Below are 20,833 nucleotides of genomic sequence, written 5' to 3'. Positions count from 1 at the left end.
ACAGAACCTTGTGGAACTCCATAATTAACTTTAGTCTGTGAAGAAGATTCCCCATTTACATGAACAAATTGTAATCTATTAGACAAATATGATTCAAACCACCGCAGCGCAGTGCCTTTAATACCTATGGCATGCTCTAATCTCTGTAATAAAATTTTATGGTCAACAGTATCAAAAGCAGTACTGAGGTCCAACAGAACAAGCACAGAGACGAGTCCACTGTCCGAGGCCATAAGAAGATCATTTGTAACCTTCACTAATGCTGTTTCTGTACTATGATGAATTCTAAAACCTGACTGAAACTCTTCAAATAGACCATTCCTCTGCAGATGATCAGTTAGCTGTTTTACAACTACCCTTTCAAGAATTTTTGAGAGAAAAGGAAGGTTGGAGATTGGCCTATAATTAGCTAAGATAGCTGGGTCAAGTGATGGCTTTTTAAGTAATGGTTTAATTACTGCCACCTTAAAAGCCTGTGGTACATAGCCAACTAACAAAGATAGATTGATCATATTTAAGATCGAAGCATTAAATAATGGTAGGGCTTCCTTGAGCAGCCTGGTAGGAATGGGGTCTAATAAACATGTTGATGGTTTGGATAAAGTAACTAATGAAAATAACTCAGACAGAACAATTGGAGAGAAAGAGTCTAACCAAATACCGGCATCACTGAAAGCAGCCAAAGATAACGATACGTCTTTGGGATGGTTATGAGTAATTTTTTCTCTAATAGTTAAAATTTTGTTAGCAAAGAAAGTCATGAAGTCATTACTAGTTAAAGTTAATGGAATACTCAGCTCAATAGAGCTCTGACTCTTTGTCAGCCTGGCTACAGTGCTGAAAAGAAACCTGGGGTTGTTCTTATTTTCTTCAATTAGTGATGAGTAGAAAGATGTCCTAGCTTTACGGAGGGCTTTTTTATAGAGCAACAGACTCTTTTTCCAGGCTAAGTGAAGATCTTCTAAATTAGTGAGACGCCATTTCCTCTCCAACTTACGGGTTATCTGCTTTAAGCTGCGAGTTTGTGAGTTATACCACGGAGTCAGGCACTTCTGATTTTTAAGTCAGAACAAGATCTAAGATATGATTAAAGTGGTGGGTGGACTCATTTACTTTTTGAGCAAAGCCAATAGAGTCTAATAATAGATTAAATGCAGTGTTGAGGCTGTCATTCTCAGCATCTGTGTGGATGTTAAAATCGCCCACTATAATTATCTTATCTGAGCTAAGCACTAAGTCAGACAAAAGGTCTGAAAATTCACAGAGAAACTCACAGTAACGACCAGGTGGACGATAGATAATAACAAATAAAACTGGTTTTTGGGACTTCCAATTTGGATGGACAAGACTAAGAGACAAGCTTTCAAATGAATTAGAGCTCTGTCTGGGTTTTTGATTAATTAATAAGCTGGAATGGAAGATTGCTGCTAATCCTCCTCCTCGGCCCGTGCTACGAGCATTCTGACAGTTAGTGTGACTCGGGGGTGTTGACTCATTTAAACTAACATATTCATCCTGCTGTAACCAGGTTTCTGTTAGGCAGAATAAATCAATATGTTGATCAATTATTATATCATTTACCAACAGGGACTTAGAAGAGAGAGACCTAATGTTTAATAGACCACATTTAACTGTTTTAGTCTGTGGTGCAGTTGAAGGTGCTATATTATTTTTTCTTTTTGAATTTTTATGCTTAAATAGATTTTTGCTGGTTGTTGGTGGTCTGGGAGCAGGCACCGTCTCTACGGGGATGGGGTAATGAGGGGATGGCAGGGGGAGAGAAGCTGCAGAGAGGTGTGTAAGACTACAACTCTGCTTCCTGGTCCCAACCCTGGATAGTCACGGTTTGGAGGATTTAAGAAAATTGGCCAGATTTCTAGAAATGAGAGCTGCTCCATCCAAAGTGGGATGGATGCCGTCTCTCCTAACAAGACCAGGTTTTCCCCAGAAGCTTTGCCAATTATCTATGAAGCCCACCTCATTTGTAAATAAAAAATGTAAATAAAGGCAGAATACAATGATTTTCAAATCCTCTTCAACCTATATTCAATTGAATACACCACAAAGACAAGATATTTAATGTTCAAAGTGATAAACTTTATTGTTTTTGTGCAAATATTTGCTCATTTTGAAATGGATGCCTGCAACAGGTTTCAAAAAAGCTGGGACAGTGGTATGTTTACCACTGTGTTACATCACCTTTCCTTCTAACAACACTCAATAAGCATTTGGGAACTGAGGACACTAATTGTTGAAGCTTTGTAGGTGGAATTCCTTCCCATTCTTGCTTGATGTACGACTTCAGTTGTTCAACAGTTCAGGGTCTCCGTTGTCGTATTTTGTGCTTCATAATGTGCCACACATTTTCAATGGGCGACAGGTCTGAACTGCAGGCAGGACAGTCTAGTACCCACACTCTTTTACTACGAAGCCACGCTGTTGTAACACGTGCAGAATGTGGCTTGGCATTGTCTTGCTGAAATAAGCAGGGATGTCCCTGAAAAAGACGTTGCTTGGATGGCAGCATGTGTTGCTCCAAAACCTGGATGTACCTTTCAGCATTGATGGTGCCATCACAGATGTGTAAGTTGTCCATCCCATGGGCACTAACACACCCCCATACCATCACAGATGCTGGCTTTTGAACTTTGTGCTGGTAACAATCTGGGTGGTCTTTTTCCTCTTTTGTCCAAAGGACACGACGTCCATGATTTCCAAAGACAACTTGAAATGTGGACTCATAAACCACAGCACACTTTCCACTTTGCATCTGTCCATTTCAAATGAGCTTGGGCCCACAGAAGGTGGTGGCATTTCTGGATGTTGTTGATGTATGGCTTTTGCTTTGCATGGTAGAGTTTTAACTTGCACTTGTCGATGTAGCGACGAACTGTGTTAACTGACAATGGTTTTCTGAAGTGTTCCTGTGCCCACGTGGTAAGATCCTTTACACAATGATGTCGATTTTTAATGCAGTGCCGCCTGAGGGTTTGAAGCTCACGGGCATTCATGGTTGGTTTTCTGCCTTGCCACTTAGGTGTAGAAAGTTCTCCAGATTCTCTGAATCTTCTGATTATATTATGGACTGTAGATGATGGAATCCCTAAATTCCTTGCAATTGAACACTGGGAAACATTGTTCTTAAACTGTTGGACTATTTTTTCACACAGTTGTTCACAAAGTGGTGATCCTCACCCCATCTTTGCTTGTGAATGGCTGAGACTTTTGGGGATGCTCCTTTTATAGCTAATCATGACACTCACCTGTTTCCAATTAATCTGTTCACCTGTGGAATGTTCCAAACAGGTGTTCATTGAGCATTCATCAGCTTTCCCAGTCTTTTGTTGCCACTGTCCCAGCTTTTTTGAAACATGTTGCAGGCATCCATTTAAAAAATGAGCAAATATTTGCACAAAAACAATAAAGTTTATCAGTTTGAACATTAAATATCTTGTCGTTGTGGTGTATTCAGTTGAATATAGGCTGAAGAGGATTTGCAAATCATTGTATTGTGTTTTTATTTACATTTTACACAACGCCCCAACTTCACTGGAATTGGGGTTGTAAACTGGACACCTTCTGGTCCCTCACTACTCCTTGAAATCCCATCTATGAAGATCAAAAACAGGATTGGCGACAAAGGGCAGTCGTGGCGGACTCCAACACCCACCAGGAACATGACAAATGTAATGCTGAGAAGGCAGCATAAATTATGTGATCATGGCTCACGGCTGGGGTCCAGGAGCCTGCTTAAATTAAAGGAATCTGTGAGATCCAGGGGCAACACCACTGTGGGGATCGAGGAGGCATAGCCCCCAAAGCTATAGGGTTTTATACATCTAAAACGTTATTGGCAAGCCCTATTTTAACTAATTTTGAGTGGTTTTAGATGCACTGAAAGCAAGAATAATAGACAAAAAAAAGATATTTTTTGTTGTAATATTTGTAATATCGAAGTTCTTTTTGCATGTTTCTGGCAAGGTCTAAGTTAATAAAATAAATGACGTTGAAAATGTCATGAATACCATTGAACAGACTAAAAACACATTAATATTTGATGGACATAGCATCTGTGCTCTTCAAAAATGACACAAGGTACCTTTAATCCAGTGACACAGGCAGAGTTTTTCTGTCATCTTGACAATTTTGTTTATTCAAGATTTTTGAGTGGGATTGCATTAGTTTTTTAAAAAACAACATAACCCCTAATTGTCTGGTTTAAACAAGAGCTGAAGCTGGACTGATTTGATTGTAAAACCTGCTCTTTCAAAGACGAAACCTTGATGAAAAACTTTCTAAATCAGTTTTTCACACTTTCCTGTTTCACTGAGGCTGTGTGGTGAAGATGATCGTTAATGCCTGGTTCACACGGCTCTGTGTGTGTGTGTGTGTGTGTGTGTGTGTGTGTGTGTGTGTGTGCACGTGTGCGCTAAAGTCCACTGTTCACACAAATGATCATGGGATTGTTTGTAAATAGTAAACAGTTTGTACACAGTTCCAATGAAAACTATTAACTTTTAATGAAAGATTTTGATGTTCTTTTTCCTTTCACTCAAGCGAACAGAGATCTCTGCTGTTTGCAGCTGATTTGATGCGAAGAAAATGAGAAATATATCTCTTATTTCTTTAATTATTTGTTTAAAATAGCAAAATAAAGTAAAACTGTGACTCTACAAGCTTGAAATACCATTTAATTGGTACATTTTGAGCAGCATTTCAGTTCATTTTTTGGAAAAATCCTTACTGGACAGTACAGCCAATTTGAACCCAAGAGCTGGGTGGAAATTTGCAGTACTGGGCATTGCTGCCCACCGTGGCTTGAACCCTGCACAGCTCCTAATTTGGTCATATAGAAACTGCATCGCATGTTGCAGCAGATCCAGTACCCCATACTCCTGCAGCACCCCCCACAGGATACCTTGACGGACCCAGTCGTACGCTTTCTCCAAGTACAAGAAATATTTGTAGACAGGTTGGTCATACTCCCAAAACCCTTCTAATACACTGACATTGGGCATCATTTATGTTCACTCACCTAGTTTCTGCATACAGGCCCTCAGCCTGTCCTCCAGACTCGCCACTCGGCTGTGAAGCTCCTGGTAATCAAAGCCTCCCAGCTGCTCCTGCAGCAAAGCTAGCAGCTCTGTCAAATTTGCTACCTCTTCCTTAAACTGACGTACCAACCGAACATCTGCCTTGTAGGACTCCAGTACGGAAATCAGAGGCAGTAGCTCCTCCATCTTTGAATTGATGAACTGAAAGACAAGAATGCATGACAGACTGAGGCACCTATCTGCACAGCAGGCAAGGATCAGCAGGTGTAGAGTGGTGCTAATGTTTGGCGGGTGTATCCCAGTTCTTTTTGCTGTTTAAAAAACTCAACACAAAGGTGCTGGCTGGGTGCAAAAGGGTCGCCTGTATTTATGAAGATAGGTGTGTAAGCCAAATGGTTAGTGCACTTGGTTTCAGTGTGGAAGGTTCCTGGTTCAAACCCCACCCCTGCCACGGATTAAGAATTACGATTACGATATGTTACGATTCTTATTTTTCCATGTAATGTGGAATTGTGTCGGGAAGGGCATCCGGCGTAAAACCTGTTTTATGCCGGAAACTTACTTTTTACCTGAATTTCAATCAATCAATCAATCAATTTTATTTATATAGCGCCAAATCACAACAAACAGTTGCCCCAAGGCGCTTTATATTGTAAGGCAAGGCCATACAATAATTACGTAAAAACCCCAATGGTCAAAACGACCCCCTGTGAGCAAGCACTTGGCGACAGTGGGAAGGAAAAACTCCCTTTTAACAGGAAGAAACCTCCAGCAGAACCAGGCTCAGGGAGGGGCAGTCTTCTGCTGGGACTGGTTGGGGCTGAGGGAGAGAACCAGGAAAAAGACATGCTGTGGAGGGGAGCAGAGATCAATCACTAATGATTAAATGCAGAGTCGTGCATACAGAGCAAAAAGAGAAAGAAACACTCAGTGCATCATGGGAACCCCCCAGCAGTCTACGTCTACAGCAGCATAACTAAGGGATGGTTCAGGGTCACCCGATCCAGCCCTAACTATAAGCTTTAGCAAAAAGGAAAGTTTTAAGCCTAATCTTAAAAGTAGAGAGGGTGTCTGTCTCCCTGATCCGAATTGGGAGCTGGTTCCACAGGAGAGGAGCCTGAAAGCTGAAGGCTCTGCCTCCCATTCTACTCTTACAAACCCTAGGAACTACAAGCAAGCCTGCAGTCTGAGAGCGAAGCGCTCTAATGGGGTGATATGGTACTATGAGGTCCCTAAGATAAGATGGGACCTGATTATTCAAAACCTTATAAGTAAGAAGAAGAATTTTAAATTCTATTCTAGAATTAACAGGAAGCCAATGAAGAGAGGCCAATATGGGTGAGATATGCTCTCTCCTTCTAGTCCCCGTCAGTACTCTAGCTGCAGAATTTTGAATTAACTGAAGGCTTTTCAGGGAACTTTTAGGACAACCTGATAATAATGAATTACAATAGTCCAGCCTAGAGGAAATAAATGCATGAATTAGTTTTTCAGCATCACTCTGAGACAAGACCTTTCTAATTTTAGAGATATTGCGTAAATGCAAAAAAGCAGTCTTACATATTTGTTTAATATGCGCTTTGAATGACACATGAATTTATGAAGAGAATTGTGAATTTTATCTGACTGAGGCATTTTGTTTTCTTACTTCCTGTGGAAATGCTATTGCTACACACTGTGCATCTTGCACTTCCTGAGTTTCTGTACATCCCTTCCTCGGTCCTTCTTCATATAGCCGAGGGTAAGTACAGTGGAGAAATGCTGCTGGTACAAATGTTATTTTTCAGGTAAATGAATTACTTGGTGTAGTCTTTAATACTGTCGCACTGATCAGCTGTTTGCTATTTGCGATATTTAGGGCGGAACTGTCGGCTGGTTAGCGCGTGCACCCGGGCCCTTTATAGTGGCGGACTTCTGTTATGTGTCGACGCGGATTGAGGAGCGAACCTGCGTCAGACAGAACCCAGCGCTAAAAATAACCAGAAAGCGGTTCCAACAACAATAACAATTTATTTTTCACCTGTGCCTAAATAAAATGTACAAAACCAAAACCAACGTCCTTCTGGAGGAGTGACTGCTGGCACGCTCTCCAGCGCCCGCAAGGAGAGAAGTCCGGCGCTCCTGGACCCACTACCACCAGACAAACACCCCCCAGGTGGACACGACAAACTGACTCTCTGTGAAGCAAAGAAGATGTGAGGTAAGTCAGCAGTTACAACAATATCTTTCAAAAGACACACGCTATCAGCAACACATTCAGGTCTGTACTTTTTATCTTTATGCAAATGAGCAGCTTCTCACAACAGGTGGAGGATCACTTATCCTGCACGCCACAGCAGTGAGAAGCAAGCTGCACAATTCTCATCACAATTCAAGTATACTATGTAACAAAACACCAAGTTACTATCAACAATTAGTCAAATACTTAATTACCTTTAATGTGTGCTGACAGCATGTGTCCTCACCCTTCCTTGCTTCACGGGCTCGATGTGTCAAACCCAGGTGCGGTCCTCAGCGTCTCACAAACGAACATCACAAGGTCGAGTTCCCGGCAGTTCTGCTTGAATCACACATGCCTTAAAAGCAGAACGCCATCCAATTATCTGCTTCAGCTGAAAGTCTTTAAGGTTGCATGTGAGCACCAGCCACAGGTGCTTCACATGATGTTGATGAGGGTGAGGATTCTTCAGCCAGCACCTTCTCCACAGACAAATCAGTTTCCATGCCACCTGAGGAGCAAAGAAAAGAAAAGAACACCAAAACATCCAGCCACACCCCCCAACACACAACAGTACCCCCCCATCAACGGGAAGCCTCCCGGCGACCGAACAGACCAGGCCCGAGAACAGCACCTCCCTCCGGGGTCCACGTCAGGAAGTAGACAGCACCACGCTCCCAAGGTCCACCACAGACAGCAGGACAGGCACCGCAGCTGGAAGGCCGGCTGGAATCAACAAAAGCCTCAAAACATACCCCAATACACTCCAACACACAGAAAAAAACATAAAACCCACCCAAAACCTCCCCAGGGGACCGTCCCATCAAACCCCGGGAAGAAAAGAAAAACTCCCAAACGCCAAAACCCAACACAGCCTCACAAACACAATACAAACAGAAATGCATAAAAGAAAAATAACAAACAACCCCCCCAGAATGACCTGCAGAGTCCAACCCCCCCCCAGAAGGCCTTCATCGCCAGTTCCAGGAGGAACAGCCAGAACCATGATCCCACACAGGTCCCCAGGTATACATGGAGCAAAACGGCGCCCCCCAGGGGACCGTACCATCAACCCCAGGAGGTACCCTCCCCACAACCCCGGAACCCCAGACCCGGTCACACTTGGCCAGTTGGCCCCAAGCCAATTCCCCCCCAGAGGACCGTCCCATCAACCCTGGAGGTGGAACCCGGAAGGAAACAGAACAAAACCAAACATCAACCCCCGGAGGACTACCAAAAACAACCCCGGGGGGATATAAAACGACTGTAAACCCTGTTACCCTCCCCGGCACCTCGAAAGACCCCAGGTCCCTCCCAGAGCCTTCGGCGGCTCAATTTTGGCGAACGGCTCAAAATATCAAGCCGGAGAAGGGAACAGAAAAAAAAACTAACCCAGCTCCAACCCCAAGGCGCAGCAGAGAACCGGAAATACGTCCGCTGCCCCAACTCGACCATACCCCAGCCTCTCGGGAGGGGTGGAACTACCGAAATGGCGAACGGCAACAGATCGGCCCACCCCTCCGACTGAGGTAAGTCTCCGCTGCACCACACCCCAGCAACACCAATGACGAACGGTACAAAGGCTCACCGAGGCTGGAGTGGAACCGGGCCCTAACCAAACCAAAAAAAACACCTCTAACACCCCCCCCCCTAGGTGCAGAGGTCTTCTGAGAATGCTCAGCGTGACCAACCTGCACCACCCCACCACCCACAAGACAAACGGTCTTGGGGCAAGTGAGGTTGGGGTTAGGGATGTAGAGAAATAAAAAACAACAAAATAAAACGACCCAACAACCCAAACAGAAAATACCTAAAAACACATAAAAAATTAATAATGACGTGAGCTCAGGCGGACTTCCAACCGCCTAACAGTCACTCCACCAGATACGCCTCTGACTCCCCATACAATTATAACCCCTATTTAAGGAAAAAAACATTTACCCGTGCTAGATTTTTTTTTTATGTGTGTTATGTTGCCTGTCCCGGAACACTTGGAGACACGTCACCATTATTTCTCTTGACGTTTACATGTCGGGGCAATACAGTAATCTCTGCTCGTCCGAGCTGCATGGGCTCGTCAACAGGAGGAGCCAGAGGTCCCGTCGGAGGAGCCTCAGTGGGGCGAAGAAGAGGCAGCCCAGATCTGTGTCGGGGAAAGCCCCGAGACGAAAAAACCCGCTCTGATGGGCGTCCTCTCTTGCGTCCACGCTCCTTCATCCGATCATCTAGACGAATCACCAACGATATTAGCTCATCTAATTCGTTTGGCTCGTCACGGACTACCAGCTCGTCTTTCAATGACTCACCCAACCCATCTACAAATACGCCTCGTAAAACTGTGGCATTCCAACCTGTGGGTGACGGAGTTATCGGCACCGGTATCGATAGTGCCGCAGTTGGAGCAGCAGGAAGCAGAACGGCTTGCGCTGCAAGCTCCGTAACACGGGCGTCTGTTTGTTTAATTTGGTTCGCGAGATGCTGTAATTGCTCCCGTATGTTCTCCAAGTGTTCTTGAACTTTTTCGACAAAAGGAACCGCTTCTGCCGCTGGGTCCATTATGGAATGGCCGGGAACTACTGTTATGTGTCGACGCGGATTGAGGAGCGAACCTGCGTCAGACAGAACCCAGCGCTAAAAATAACCAGAAAGCGGTTCCAACAACAAAAACAATTTATTTTTCACCTGTGCCTAAATAAAATGTACAAAACCAAAACCAACGTCCTTCTGGAGGAGTGACTGCTGGCACGCTCTCCAGCGCCCGCAAGGAGAGAAGTCCGGTGCTCCTGGACCCACTACCAGCAGACAAACACCCCCAAGGTGGACACGACAAACTGACTCTCTGTGAAGCAAAGAAGATGTGAGGTAAGTCAGCAGTTACAACAATATCTTTCAAAAGACACACGCTATCAGCAACACATTCAGGTCTGTACTTTTTATCTTTATGCAAATGAGCAGCTTCTCACAACAGGTGGAGGATCACTTATCCTGCACGCCACAGCAGTGAGAAGCAAGCTGCACAATTCTCATCACAATTCAAGTATACTATGTAACAAAACACCAAGTTACTATCAACAATTAGTCAAATACTTAATTACCTTTAATGTGTGCTGACAGCATGTGTCCTCACCCTTCCTTGCTTCACGGGCTCGATGTGTCAAACCCAGGTGCGGTCCTCAGCGTCTCACAAACGAACATCACAAGGTCGAGTTCCCGGCAGTTCTGCTTGAATCACACATGCCTTAAAAGCAGAACGCCATCCAATTATCTGCTTCAGCTGAAAGTCTTTAAGGTTGCATGTGAGCACCAGCTACAGGTGCTTCACATGATGTTGATGAGGGTGACGATTCTTCAGCCAGCACCTTCTCCACAGACAAATCAGTTTCCATGCCACCTGAGGAGCAAAGAAAAGAAAAGAACACCAAAACATCCAGCCACACCCCCCAACACACAACAGACTTCATTCATACCTGCTTCCCTTAGGCAGTATTATTAGACGGTATTGCTTAAATTTTCATTGTTACGCAGATGATACCCAGCTTTATCTATCCATGAAGCCAGAGGATACACACCAATTAGCTAAACTGCAGGATTGTCTTACAGACATAAAGACATGGATGACCTCTAATTTCCTGCTTTTAAACTCAGATAAAACTGAAGTTATTGTACTTGGCCCCACAAATCTTAGAAGCATGGTGTCTAACCAGATCGTTACTCTGGATGGCATTTCCCTGATCTCTAGTAATACTGTGAGAAATCTTGGAGTCATTTTTGATCACGATATGTCATTCAAAGCGCATATTAAACAAATATGTAGGACTGCCTTTTTGCATTTACGCAATATCTCTAAAATCAGAAAGGTCTTGTCTCAGAGTGATGCTGAAAAACTAATTCATGCATTTATTTCCTCTAGGCTGGACTATTGTAATTCATTATTATCAGGTTGTCCTAAAAGTTCCCTAAAAAGCCTTCAGTTGGTTCAGAATGCTGCAGCTAGAGTACTGACGGGGACTAGCAGGAGAGAGCATATCTCTTCATTGGCTTCCTGTTAATTCTAGAATAGAATTTAAAATTCTTCTTCTTACTTATAGGGTTTTGAATAATCAGGTCCCATCTTATCTTAGGGACCTCGTAGTACCATATTACCCCATTGTTTGCCTCTACTGGTGGTTGGCTCTCACTGCGGTATTGTATCACTTCCTGTTCCGGAGCACAGCGGTGTTTTTCTGTATCTGTTAGCTGTTTAATCTGCGCAGTTAGATTGATCTAGTTATCTAGATTACGATTTGTTTCCCAGTGTAATCTTTATGTGCCTTAACTAAAGCACTCCTTCTGCTGAATCACCTCTAAATTATTTACACATTATTCACTTTGCGTGTTTTTAGGAATCCGCTAGCTTAGCGTAGCTACTAGCTCTTAGCTGATTTAGCATGGCGGCTTCTCCTGTCTCTCCCGCACTTTTCTGCTCTGGGTGTGAAATGTTTAGTTGTTCCTCGGCCTCCTTTAGCAGTAATGGTACTTGTAATAAGTGTAGCTTATTCGTAGCTTTGGAGGCCAGGCTGGGCGAATTGGAGACTCGGCTCCGCACCGTGGAAAATTCTACAGCTAGCCAGGCCCCTGTAGTCGGTGCGGACCAAGGTAGCTTAGCCGCCGTTAGTTCCCCCCTGGCAGATCCCGAGCAGCCGGGAAAGCAGGCTGACTGGGTGACTGTGAGGAGGAAGCGTAGCCCTAAACAGAAGCCCCGTGTACACCGCCAACCCGTTCACATTTCTAACCGTTTTTCCCCACTCGACGACACACCCGCCGAGGATCAACTGTTTGTTGTGCCAAATCACAACAAACAGTTGCCCCAAGGCGCTTTATATTGTAAGGCAAGGCCATACAATAATTATGTAAAACCCCAACGGTCAAAACGACCCCCTGTGAGCAAGCACTTGGCTACAGTGGGAAGGAAAAACTCCCTTTTAACAGGAAGAAACCTCCAGCAGAACCAGGCTCAGGGAGGGGCAGTCTTCTGCTGGGACTGGTTGGGGCTGAGGGAGAGAACCAGGAAAAAGACATGCTGTGGAGGGGAGCAGAGATTGATCACTAATGATTAAATGCAGAGTGGTGCATACAGAGCAAAAAGAGAAAGAAACAGTGCATCATGGGAACCCCCCAGCAGTCTACGTCTATAGCAGCATAACTAAGGGATGGTTCAGGGTCACCTGATCCAGCCCTAACTATAAGCTTTAGCAAAAAGGAAAGTTTTAAGCCTAATCTTAAAAGTAGAGAGGGTGTCTGTCTCCCTGATCTGAATTGGGAGCTGGTTCCACAGGAGAGGAGCCTGAAAGCTGAAGGCTCTGCCTCCCATTCTACTCTTACAAACCCTAGGAACTACAAGTAAGCCTGCAGTCTGAGAGCGAAGCGCTCTATTGGGGTGATATGGTACTACGAGGTCCCTAAGATAAGATGGGACCTGATTATTCAAAACCTTATAAGTAAGAAGAAGAATTTTAAATTCTATTCTAGAATTAACAGGAAGCCAATGAAGAGAGGCCAATATGGACAAGACCTTTCTAATTTTAGAGATATTGCGTAAATGCAAAAAAGCAGTCCTACATATTTGTTTAATATGCGCTTTGAATGACATATCCTGATCAAAAATGACTCCAAGATTTCTCACAGTATTACTAGAGGTCAGGGTAATGCCATCCAGAGTAAGGATCTGGTTAGACACCATGTTTCTAAGATTTGTGGGGCCAAGTACAATAACTTCAGTTTTATCTGAGTTTAAAAGCAGGAAATTAGAGGTCATCCATGTCTTTATGTCTGTAAGACAATCCTGCAGTTTAGCTAATTGGTGTGTGTCTTCTGGCTTCATGGATAGATAAAGCTGGGTATCATCTGCGTAACAATGAAAATTTAAGCAATACCGTCTAATAATACTGCCTAAGGGAAGCATATATAAAGTGAATAAAATTGGTCCTAGCACAGAACCTTGTGGAACTCCATAATTAACTTTAGTCTGTGAAGAAGATTCCCCATTTACATGAACAAATTGTAATCTATTAGACAAATATGATTCAAACCACCGCAGCGCAGTGCCTTTAATACCTATGGCATGCTCTAATCTCTGTAATAAAATTTTATGGTCAACAGTATCAAAAGCAGCACTGAGGTCTAACAGAACAAGCACAGAGATGAGTCCACTGTCCGAGGCCATAAGAAGATCATTTGTAACCTTCACTAATGCTGTTTCTGTACTATGATGAATTCTAAAACCTGACTGAAACTCTTCAAATAGACCATTCCTCTGCAGATGATCAGTTAGCTGTTTTACAACTACCCTTTCAAGAATTTTTGAGAGAAAAGGAAGGTTGGAGATTGGCCTATAATTAGCTAAGATAGCTGGGTCAAGTGATGGCTTTTTAAGTAATGGTTTAATTACTGCCACCTTAAAAGCCTGTGGTACATAGCCAACTAACAAAGATAGATTGATCATATTTAAGATCGAAGCATTAAATAATGGTAGGGCTTCCTTGAGCAGCCTGGTAGGAATGGGGTCTAATAAACATGTTGATGGTTTGGATGAAGTAACTAATGAAAATAACTCAGACAGAACAATCGGAGAGAAAGAGTCTAACCAAATACCGGCATCACTGAAAGCAGCCAAAGATAACGATACGTCTTTGGGATGGTTATGAGTAATTTTTTCTCTAATAGTTAAAATTTTGTTAGCAAAGAAAGTCATGAAGTCATTACTAGTTAAAGTTAATGGAATACTCAGCTCAATAGAGCTCTGACTCTTTGTCAGCCTGGCTACAGTGCTGAAAAGAAACCTGGGGTTGTTCTTACTTTCTTCAATTAGTGATGAGTAGAAAGATGTCCTAGCTTTACGGAGGGCTTTTTTATAGAGCAACAGACTCTTTTTCCAGGCTAAGTGAAGATCTTCTAAATTAGTGAGACGCCATTTCCTCTCCAACTTACGGGTTATCTGCTTTAAGCTACGAGTTTGTGAGTTATACCACGGAGTCAGACACTTCTGATTTAAAGCTCTCTTTTTCAGAGGAGCTACAGCATCCAAAGTTGTCTTCAATGAGGATGTAAAACTATTGACGAGATACTCTATCTCCCTTAGAGTTTAGGTAGCTACTCTGCACTGTGTTGTTATATGGCATTAGAGAACATAAAGAAGGAATCATATCCTTAAACCTAGTTACAGCGCTTTCTGAAAGACTTCTAGTGTAATGAAACTTATTCCCTACTGCTGGGTAGTCCATCAGAGTAAATGTAAATGTTATTAAGAAATGATCAGACAGAAGGGAGTTTTCAGGGAATACTGTTAAGTCTTCTATTTCCATACCATAAGTCAGAACAAGATCTAAGATATGATTAAAGTGGTGGGTGGACTCATTTACTTTTTGAGCAAAGCCAATAGAGTCTAATAATAGATTAAATGCAGTGTTGAGGCTGTCATTCTCAGCATCTGTGTGGATGTTAAAATCGCCCACTATAATTATCTTATCTGAGCTAAGCACTAAGTCAGACAAAAGGTCTGAAAATTCACAGAGAAACTCACAGTAACGACCAGGTGGACGATAGATAATAACAAATAAAACTGGTTTTTGGGACTTCCAATTTGGATGGACAAGACTAAGAGACAAGCTTACAAATGAATTAAAGCTCTGTCTGGGTTTTTGATTAATTAATAAGCTGGAATGGAAGATTGCTGCTAATCCTCCGCCCCGGCCCGTGCTACGAGCATTCTGACAGTTAGTGTGACTCGGGGGTGTTGACTCATTTAAACTAACAAATTCATCCTGCTGTAACCAGGTTTCTGTTAGGCAGAATAAATCAATATGTTGATCAATTATTATATCATTTACCAACAGGGACTTAGAAGAGAGAGACCTAATGTTTAATAGACCACATTTAACTGTTTTAGTCTGTGGTGCAGTTGAAGGTGCTATATTATTTTTTCTTTTTGAATTTTTATGCTTAAATAGATTTTTGCTGGTTATTGGTAGTCTGGGAGCAGGCACCGTCTCTACGGGGATGGGGTAATGAGGGGATGGCAGGGGGAGAGAAGCTGCAGAGAGGTGTGTAAGACTACAACTCTGCTTCCTGGTCCCAACCCTGGATAGTCACGGTTTGGAGGATTTAAGAAAATTGGCCAGATTTCTAGAAATGAGAGCTGCTCCATCCAAAGTGGGATGGATGCCGTCTCTCCTAACAAGACCAGGTTTTCCCCAGAAGCTTTGCCAATTATCTATGAAGCCCACCTCATTTTTTGGACACCACTCAGACAGCCAGCAATTCAAGGAGAACATGCGGCTAAACATGTCACTCCCGGTCCGATTGGGGAGGGGCCCAGAGAAAACTACAGAGTCCGACATTGTTTTTGCAAAGTTACACACCGATTTAATGTTAATTTTAGTGACCTCCGATTGGCGTAACCGGGTGTCATTACTGCCGACGTGAATTACAATCTTACCAAATTTACGCTTAGCCTTAGCCAGCAGTTTCAAATTTCCTTCAATGTCGCCTGCTCTGGCCCCCGGAAGACAATTGACTATGGTTGCTGGTGTCGCTAACTTCACATTTCTCAAAACAGAGTCGCCAATAACCAGAGTTTGATCCTCGGCGGGTGTGTCGTCGAGTGGGGAAAAACGGTTAGAGATGTGAACGGGTTGGCGGTGTACACGGGGCTTCTGTTTAGTGCTACGCTTCCTCCTCACAGTCACCCAGTCAGCCTGCTTTCCCGGCTGCTCGGGATCTGCCAGGGGGTAACTAACGGCGGCTAAGCTACCTTGGTCCGCACCAACTACAGGGGCCTGGCTAGCTGTAAAATTTTCCACGGTGCGGAGCCGAGTCTCCAATTCGCCCAGCCTGGCCTCCAAAGCTACGAATAAGCTACACTTATTACAAGTACCGTTACTGCTAAAGGAGGCCGAGGAATAACTAAACATTTCACACCCAGAGCAGAAAAGTGCGGGAGAGACAGGAGAAGCCGCCATGCTAAATCGGCTAAGAGCTAGTAGCTACGCTAAGCTAGCGGATTCCTAAAAACACGCAAAGTGAATAATGTGTAAATAATTTAGAGGTGATTCAGCAGAAGGAGTGCTTTAGTTAAGGCACGTAAAGATTACACTGGGAAACAAATCGTAATCTAGATAACTAGATCAATCTAACTGCGCAGATTAAACAGCTAACAGATACAGAAAAACACCGCTGTGCTCCGGAACAGGAAGTGATACAATACCGCAGTGAGAGCCAACCACCAGTAGAGGCAAGAGATCAGGGAGACAGATACCCTCTCTACTTTTAAGATTAGGCTTAAAACTTTCCTTTTCGCTAAGGCTTATAGTTAGGGGTGGATCGGGTGACCCTGGACCATCCCTTGGTTATGCTGCTTTAGACGTAGATTGTGGGGGGGTTCCCATGATGCACTGTTTCTTTCTCTTTTTGCTCCGTATGCATCACTCTGCATTTAATCATTAGTGATCGATCTCTGCCCCCCTTCACGGCATGTCTTTTTCCTGGTTTTTTCCCTCAGCCCCAACCAGTCTCAGCAGAAGACTGCCCCTCCCTGAGCCTGGTTCTGCTGGAGGTTTCTTCCTGTTAAAAGGGAGTTTTTCCTTCCCACTGTTGCCAAGTGCTTGCTCATAGGGGGTCGTTTTGACCGTTGGGGTTTTTCATAATTATTGTATGGCCTTGCCTTACAATATGGAGCGCCTTGGGGCAACTGTTTGTTGTGATTTGGCGCTATATAAGAAAAAAGTTGATTGATTGATACCGGATGTTACTATAATGACAAGTAGTGGTTGCGGGGCGAGTCTTAGGCTACGTTCGTTCCGACTGACTTCAAACAACTGCGCATGTGCCTGCAAACAATCTGTGAAAGGCAGCTGGTAAGACTTTTGTGTATTAATACAATCACACTGTTGGGCGTCTTTACCTCTGCCTCACGTCACTACTCGCGCTTGTGAAGAGACTATGGGCACCATGGGGCATTGTTTGTGTGTAGTTTGAATGGGATGATTACTAGATACGATGTGGGTAAAAGGGGGCTCTTTGCGTATATGGTATGAGCGTGAATATCCACTTAAATTCACGTGCATTGAAGCTGTAAGCTGGTTGGCTGTGGGCTTATGATTTTAAATTATAAATTAGGATTCTTGATTGTTGCTTTACAGTTTGATAATATAAGATGCTGATTATTTATTGGGTAATGTGCAATGGGTAATTTATCCAATCATGTGGCTGTATCAATCAGTAATGATAATGAGGATAATGATTTGGTGTTGGCAATTTTCCCATATGCATTTTAGGAAATGATTTAATTAAATGAAATTGATTAATTGATTCGTAAGGTATATACCTTTAAATTAATTTAAGATAGTTATTTTGGTAATGGTTTATGGTATATCATATTTACAGTGATGTATGTATGTGTGTTTTAAGGTTTTTTACCTGGTGGCATCAAAAACAAAACTCAATAAACAAGAAGTGGGAAATGTTACAGTGTCATCTGAGTAAAACATCTGCTGCATGACTAAAGAATTGCGGGTGAAATCCCTTCGAGCGTGGGGCACAGTAAAACAAGAAGAAGCGCTCGACAGTAAAAAATCGGCGCCAGTCATTGGCAAAGTAAAAGCTCCAGCCCAAAGCTTAAGCTCCAGCTAAAATAATAGCGGAATCGAAAGGTTTGCAACAGCTAAAGACCAACAGGACCACTGCTAAGAGGCAGTTCTCTAGATTAGCCAACTCAATTGCAAGGTCATGTAAGAGCATGTCTGTGGATGAGCTGCAGGATGCCTTTACCAAGATCGCAGTGGAAGCAGACAAAGTGACTGACGCAAATGATGATCTGGAGGCAGCTCTGGCATAAACTTGGGATAAAGAGGGTGGATCTGCTTTGAAGCGGGAACAGTGCGAAGACATTAAGAGTACTGCGAGTGAGTGTGAACAACGATTGGAGGAGGAGCAAAGCAGGATTCAACATACAATCTGGAGCAATTTTGGGCACCCCGAGTTATCCACTGCACTAGAGTTGGCTGAAGCGGAGTATGAGAGATCTCCGGCCCCTACTGCAGACATGAGAATGGAAGCATATGAGTACATGCTAAGCCAATTGGAGACTCGCGTCAAAGCAGCAAAGGAGGCGCATTATAAGTGGAGCCGGTGGGCCCCTTCGGCGGTGAGGGAGGATCTTCAGCGGCGAATCAAGGAAGTCGAGATTTGTGCAGCTAAGCTGTCTTCAGAAAAAGTTTCCCTGATCCAGGCAAGGGTGGAAAACGAAGTGCAAAGAGTCTTTGACCCCTGCTCACAGGCACCCGCCATTAAGCTGAGACCTGCTGCCCTTCCCAGATTCGATGGCAATAAGAGAAGCTTTTATAGTTGGCGCAAAGACTGGGAAGTGCTCCAGAGGCAAGGGGAACCTACTGGTTCGAAGGAGGTCAAGAAGTTCCAGTTAGTTGACAGTCTGGAAGAAAGGGTGGCAAGAGACCTGCGGCTGTCTACGTGTGCTACTGCAGAAGACATATTTCGAGTGCTAGAGAATTTTTTTGGAAACAAGACAGCTATAGCACTGGAAATAGTAGAGGAGCTGCAGGCTCTGCCCCCGGTGAAGGGTCACCAGCCTCGGAGAATTGTGGACCTCATAAGGGTGATCGAGAAAGCCTTGAGTGACCTAAGTGAGCTGGGTGATATAGGGGCTCTAAGGAATCCGCTAATGACAAAGTCGCTGGAAAGCAAACTGCCGGACTTGTTAAAAAGGAGTGTCTTTTGTTCGTTGCGGAGAAGAGGTGTGAAGAGCCGCAAAGGGACCGCTTTGAGATGCTGCTGGCATTTCTAAAAGGTCTAGAGCAAATCTATGAGGAAATGGAACAGTTGAAAGATGAGGAATTCCCAATAAGGGAACAAAGAGTTCAGCCAAAGCTCGCCAGGACAAAGGCAACAAGGGCAGGAAACCCCCAAGGAGGCTGCTTTGTCTGTGGGGAGAATGGTCACAAGCGACGCTTGTATCGGTGCAAAAGATATAAATCCCTCAGCCTTGCTCAAAAGAAGGAAGCAGTTCAGAAGTTTGGGGAATGTATTAACTGTCTTGAGGTCCACGAGGAGGAGGAATGTAAAGCGTCATTCTACTGTAAAGATGAAAGCTGTAAGGGCAAGAGAGTGAAGGAGCACCACTACCTTCTATGTCCTAACGCTTCAAGCTCTCAGAGAGGCATGCCAAAGGCCAGACCAAAGTCGAATTCAGCAGGTCGCAGTGGGAAAGGGTGCACCGAAGAGCAAGAGGAGTTCCTGACGCAGCTTCCCCCAGAACTGGCCAAGCAATGTCGCAACGTCTTCTGTAACACCACTGCAAGGACACTCAATTCTGCGCTTGGTGATCAGTTGATGTGTGATGACAGTCTTTAAGAGTTCCCGGTTGTTATGATGATTCTGGAGGTCACTGCTAATGCCGGGCAGAAAATTGGGACCTTGATAGACCTTGCATCGGACACCAACTATATTACTCATAAAGCTGCAAGTGAACTGAAGCTGAGGAGTGAAGATGTTACTCTTGTAGTTCACGGGGTTGGTGGTATGCAGGTTACGGTGGAAAAAAAGAGATATCTGCAGGCTTACTTGTAGTTCCTAGGGTTTGTAAGAGTAGAATGGGAGGCAGAGCCTTCAGCTTTCAGGCTCCTCTCCTGTGGAACCAGCTCCCAATTCAGATCAGGGAGACAGACACCCTCTCTACTTTTAAGATTAGGCTTAAAACTTTCCTTTTTGCTAAAGCTTATAGTTAGGGCTGGATCAGGTGACCCTGAACCATCCCTTAGTTATGCTGCTATAGACGTAGACTGCTGGGGGGTTCCCATGATGCACTGTTTCTTTCTCTTTTTGCTCTGTATGCACCACTCTGCATTTAATCATTAGTGATCGATCTCTGCTCCCCTCCACAGCATATCTTTTTCCTGGTTCTCTCCCTCAGCCCCAACCAGTCCCAGCAGAAGACTGCCCCTCCCTGAGCCTGGTTCTGCTGGAGGTTTCTTCCTGTTAAAAGGGAGTTTTTCCTTCCCACTGTAGCCAAGTGCTTGCTCACAGGGGGTCGTTTTGACCGTTGGGGTTTTACATCATTATTGTATGGCCTTGCCTTGCAATGTAGGGCGCCTTGGGGCAACTGTTTGTTGTGATTTGGCGCTATATAAAAAAAAAAAAAAAAAAAAAAAAAAAAAAATTGATTGATTGATTGCTGAAAATCAGAGTCAATACCTCAAAGGGCACCTTGAGATCTCACCAACTTGTTTGCTATGGCCTTGACAGCGTTGCAGAGATTTACCATCATGTCTCCGCCAAAAGGTTGCAGAACATCTTTCCAGATGTCCTCTTGAGAGAACTTGTTCATCCCACACAAATTCAGTTACTCATTAGCCACAAGCAGGGCCAGCTTGTTCCACAAAAGGTGTGCTCAGTAGGAGACCTCGTCTTGTGGGATGGCCCTTTGGGTAAGACTGTTGCAGGCTCTCACCCCGACCTCATGGAGGAAGTTGACATCACAGCCCATGCCTCACGAACCCACTTTGCCCGCTCT

General features: G+C 44.0%; 1 protein-coding gene across 1 annotated transcript in view; it reads right to left on the bottom strand.

The window, feature by feature from the left end:
* The window catches only part of LOC117511388 (noelin-like), a 112,593-nt gene that overhangs the window by 29,572 nt on the left and 62,188 nt on the right, over window positions 1–20,833 (bottom strand). Inside the window, exon 4 of the mRNA XM_034171437.1 lies at window positions 5,036–5,255. Coding sequence (XP_034027328.1) covers window positions 5,036–5,255 — 220 coding nt within the window. The remainder of the gene's footprint in view (window positions 1–5,035; window positions 5,256–20,833) is intronic.

This window comes from Thalassophryne amazonica, chromosome 5 (assembly GCF_902500255.1).
Source record: "Thalassophryne amazonica chromosome 5, fThaAma1.1, whole genome shotgun sequence".
NCBI lineage: Eukaryota > Metazoa > Chordata > Actinopteri > Batrachoidiformes > Batrachoididae > Thalassophryne > Thalassophryne amazonica.
Note: the sequence above shows the minus strand (reverse complement) of the source record. Positions and strands in the feature narration are given on the sequence as shown.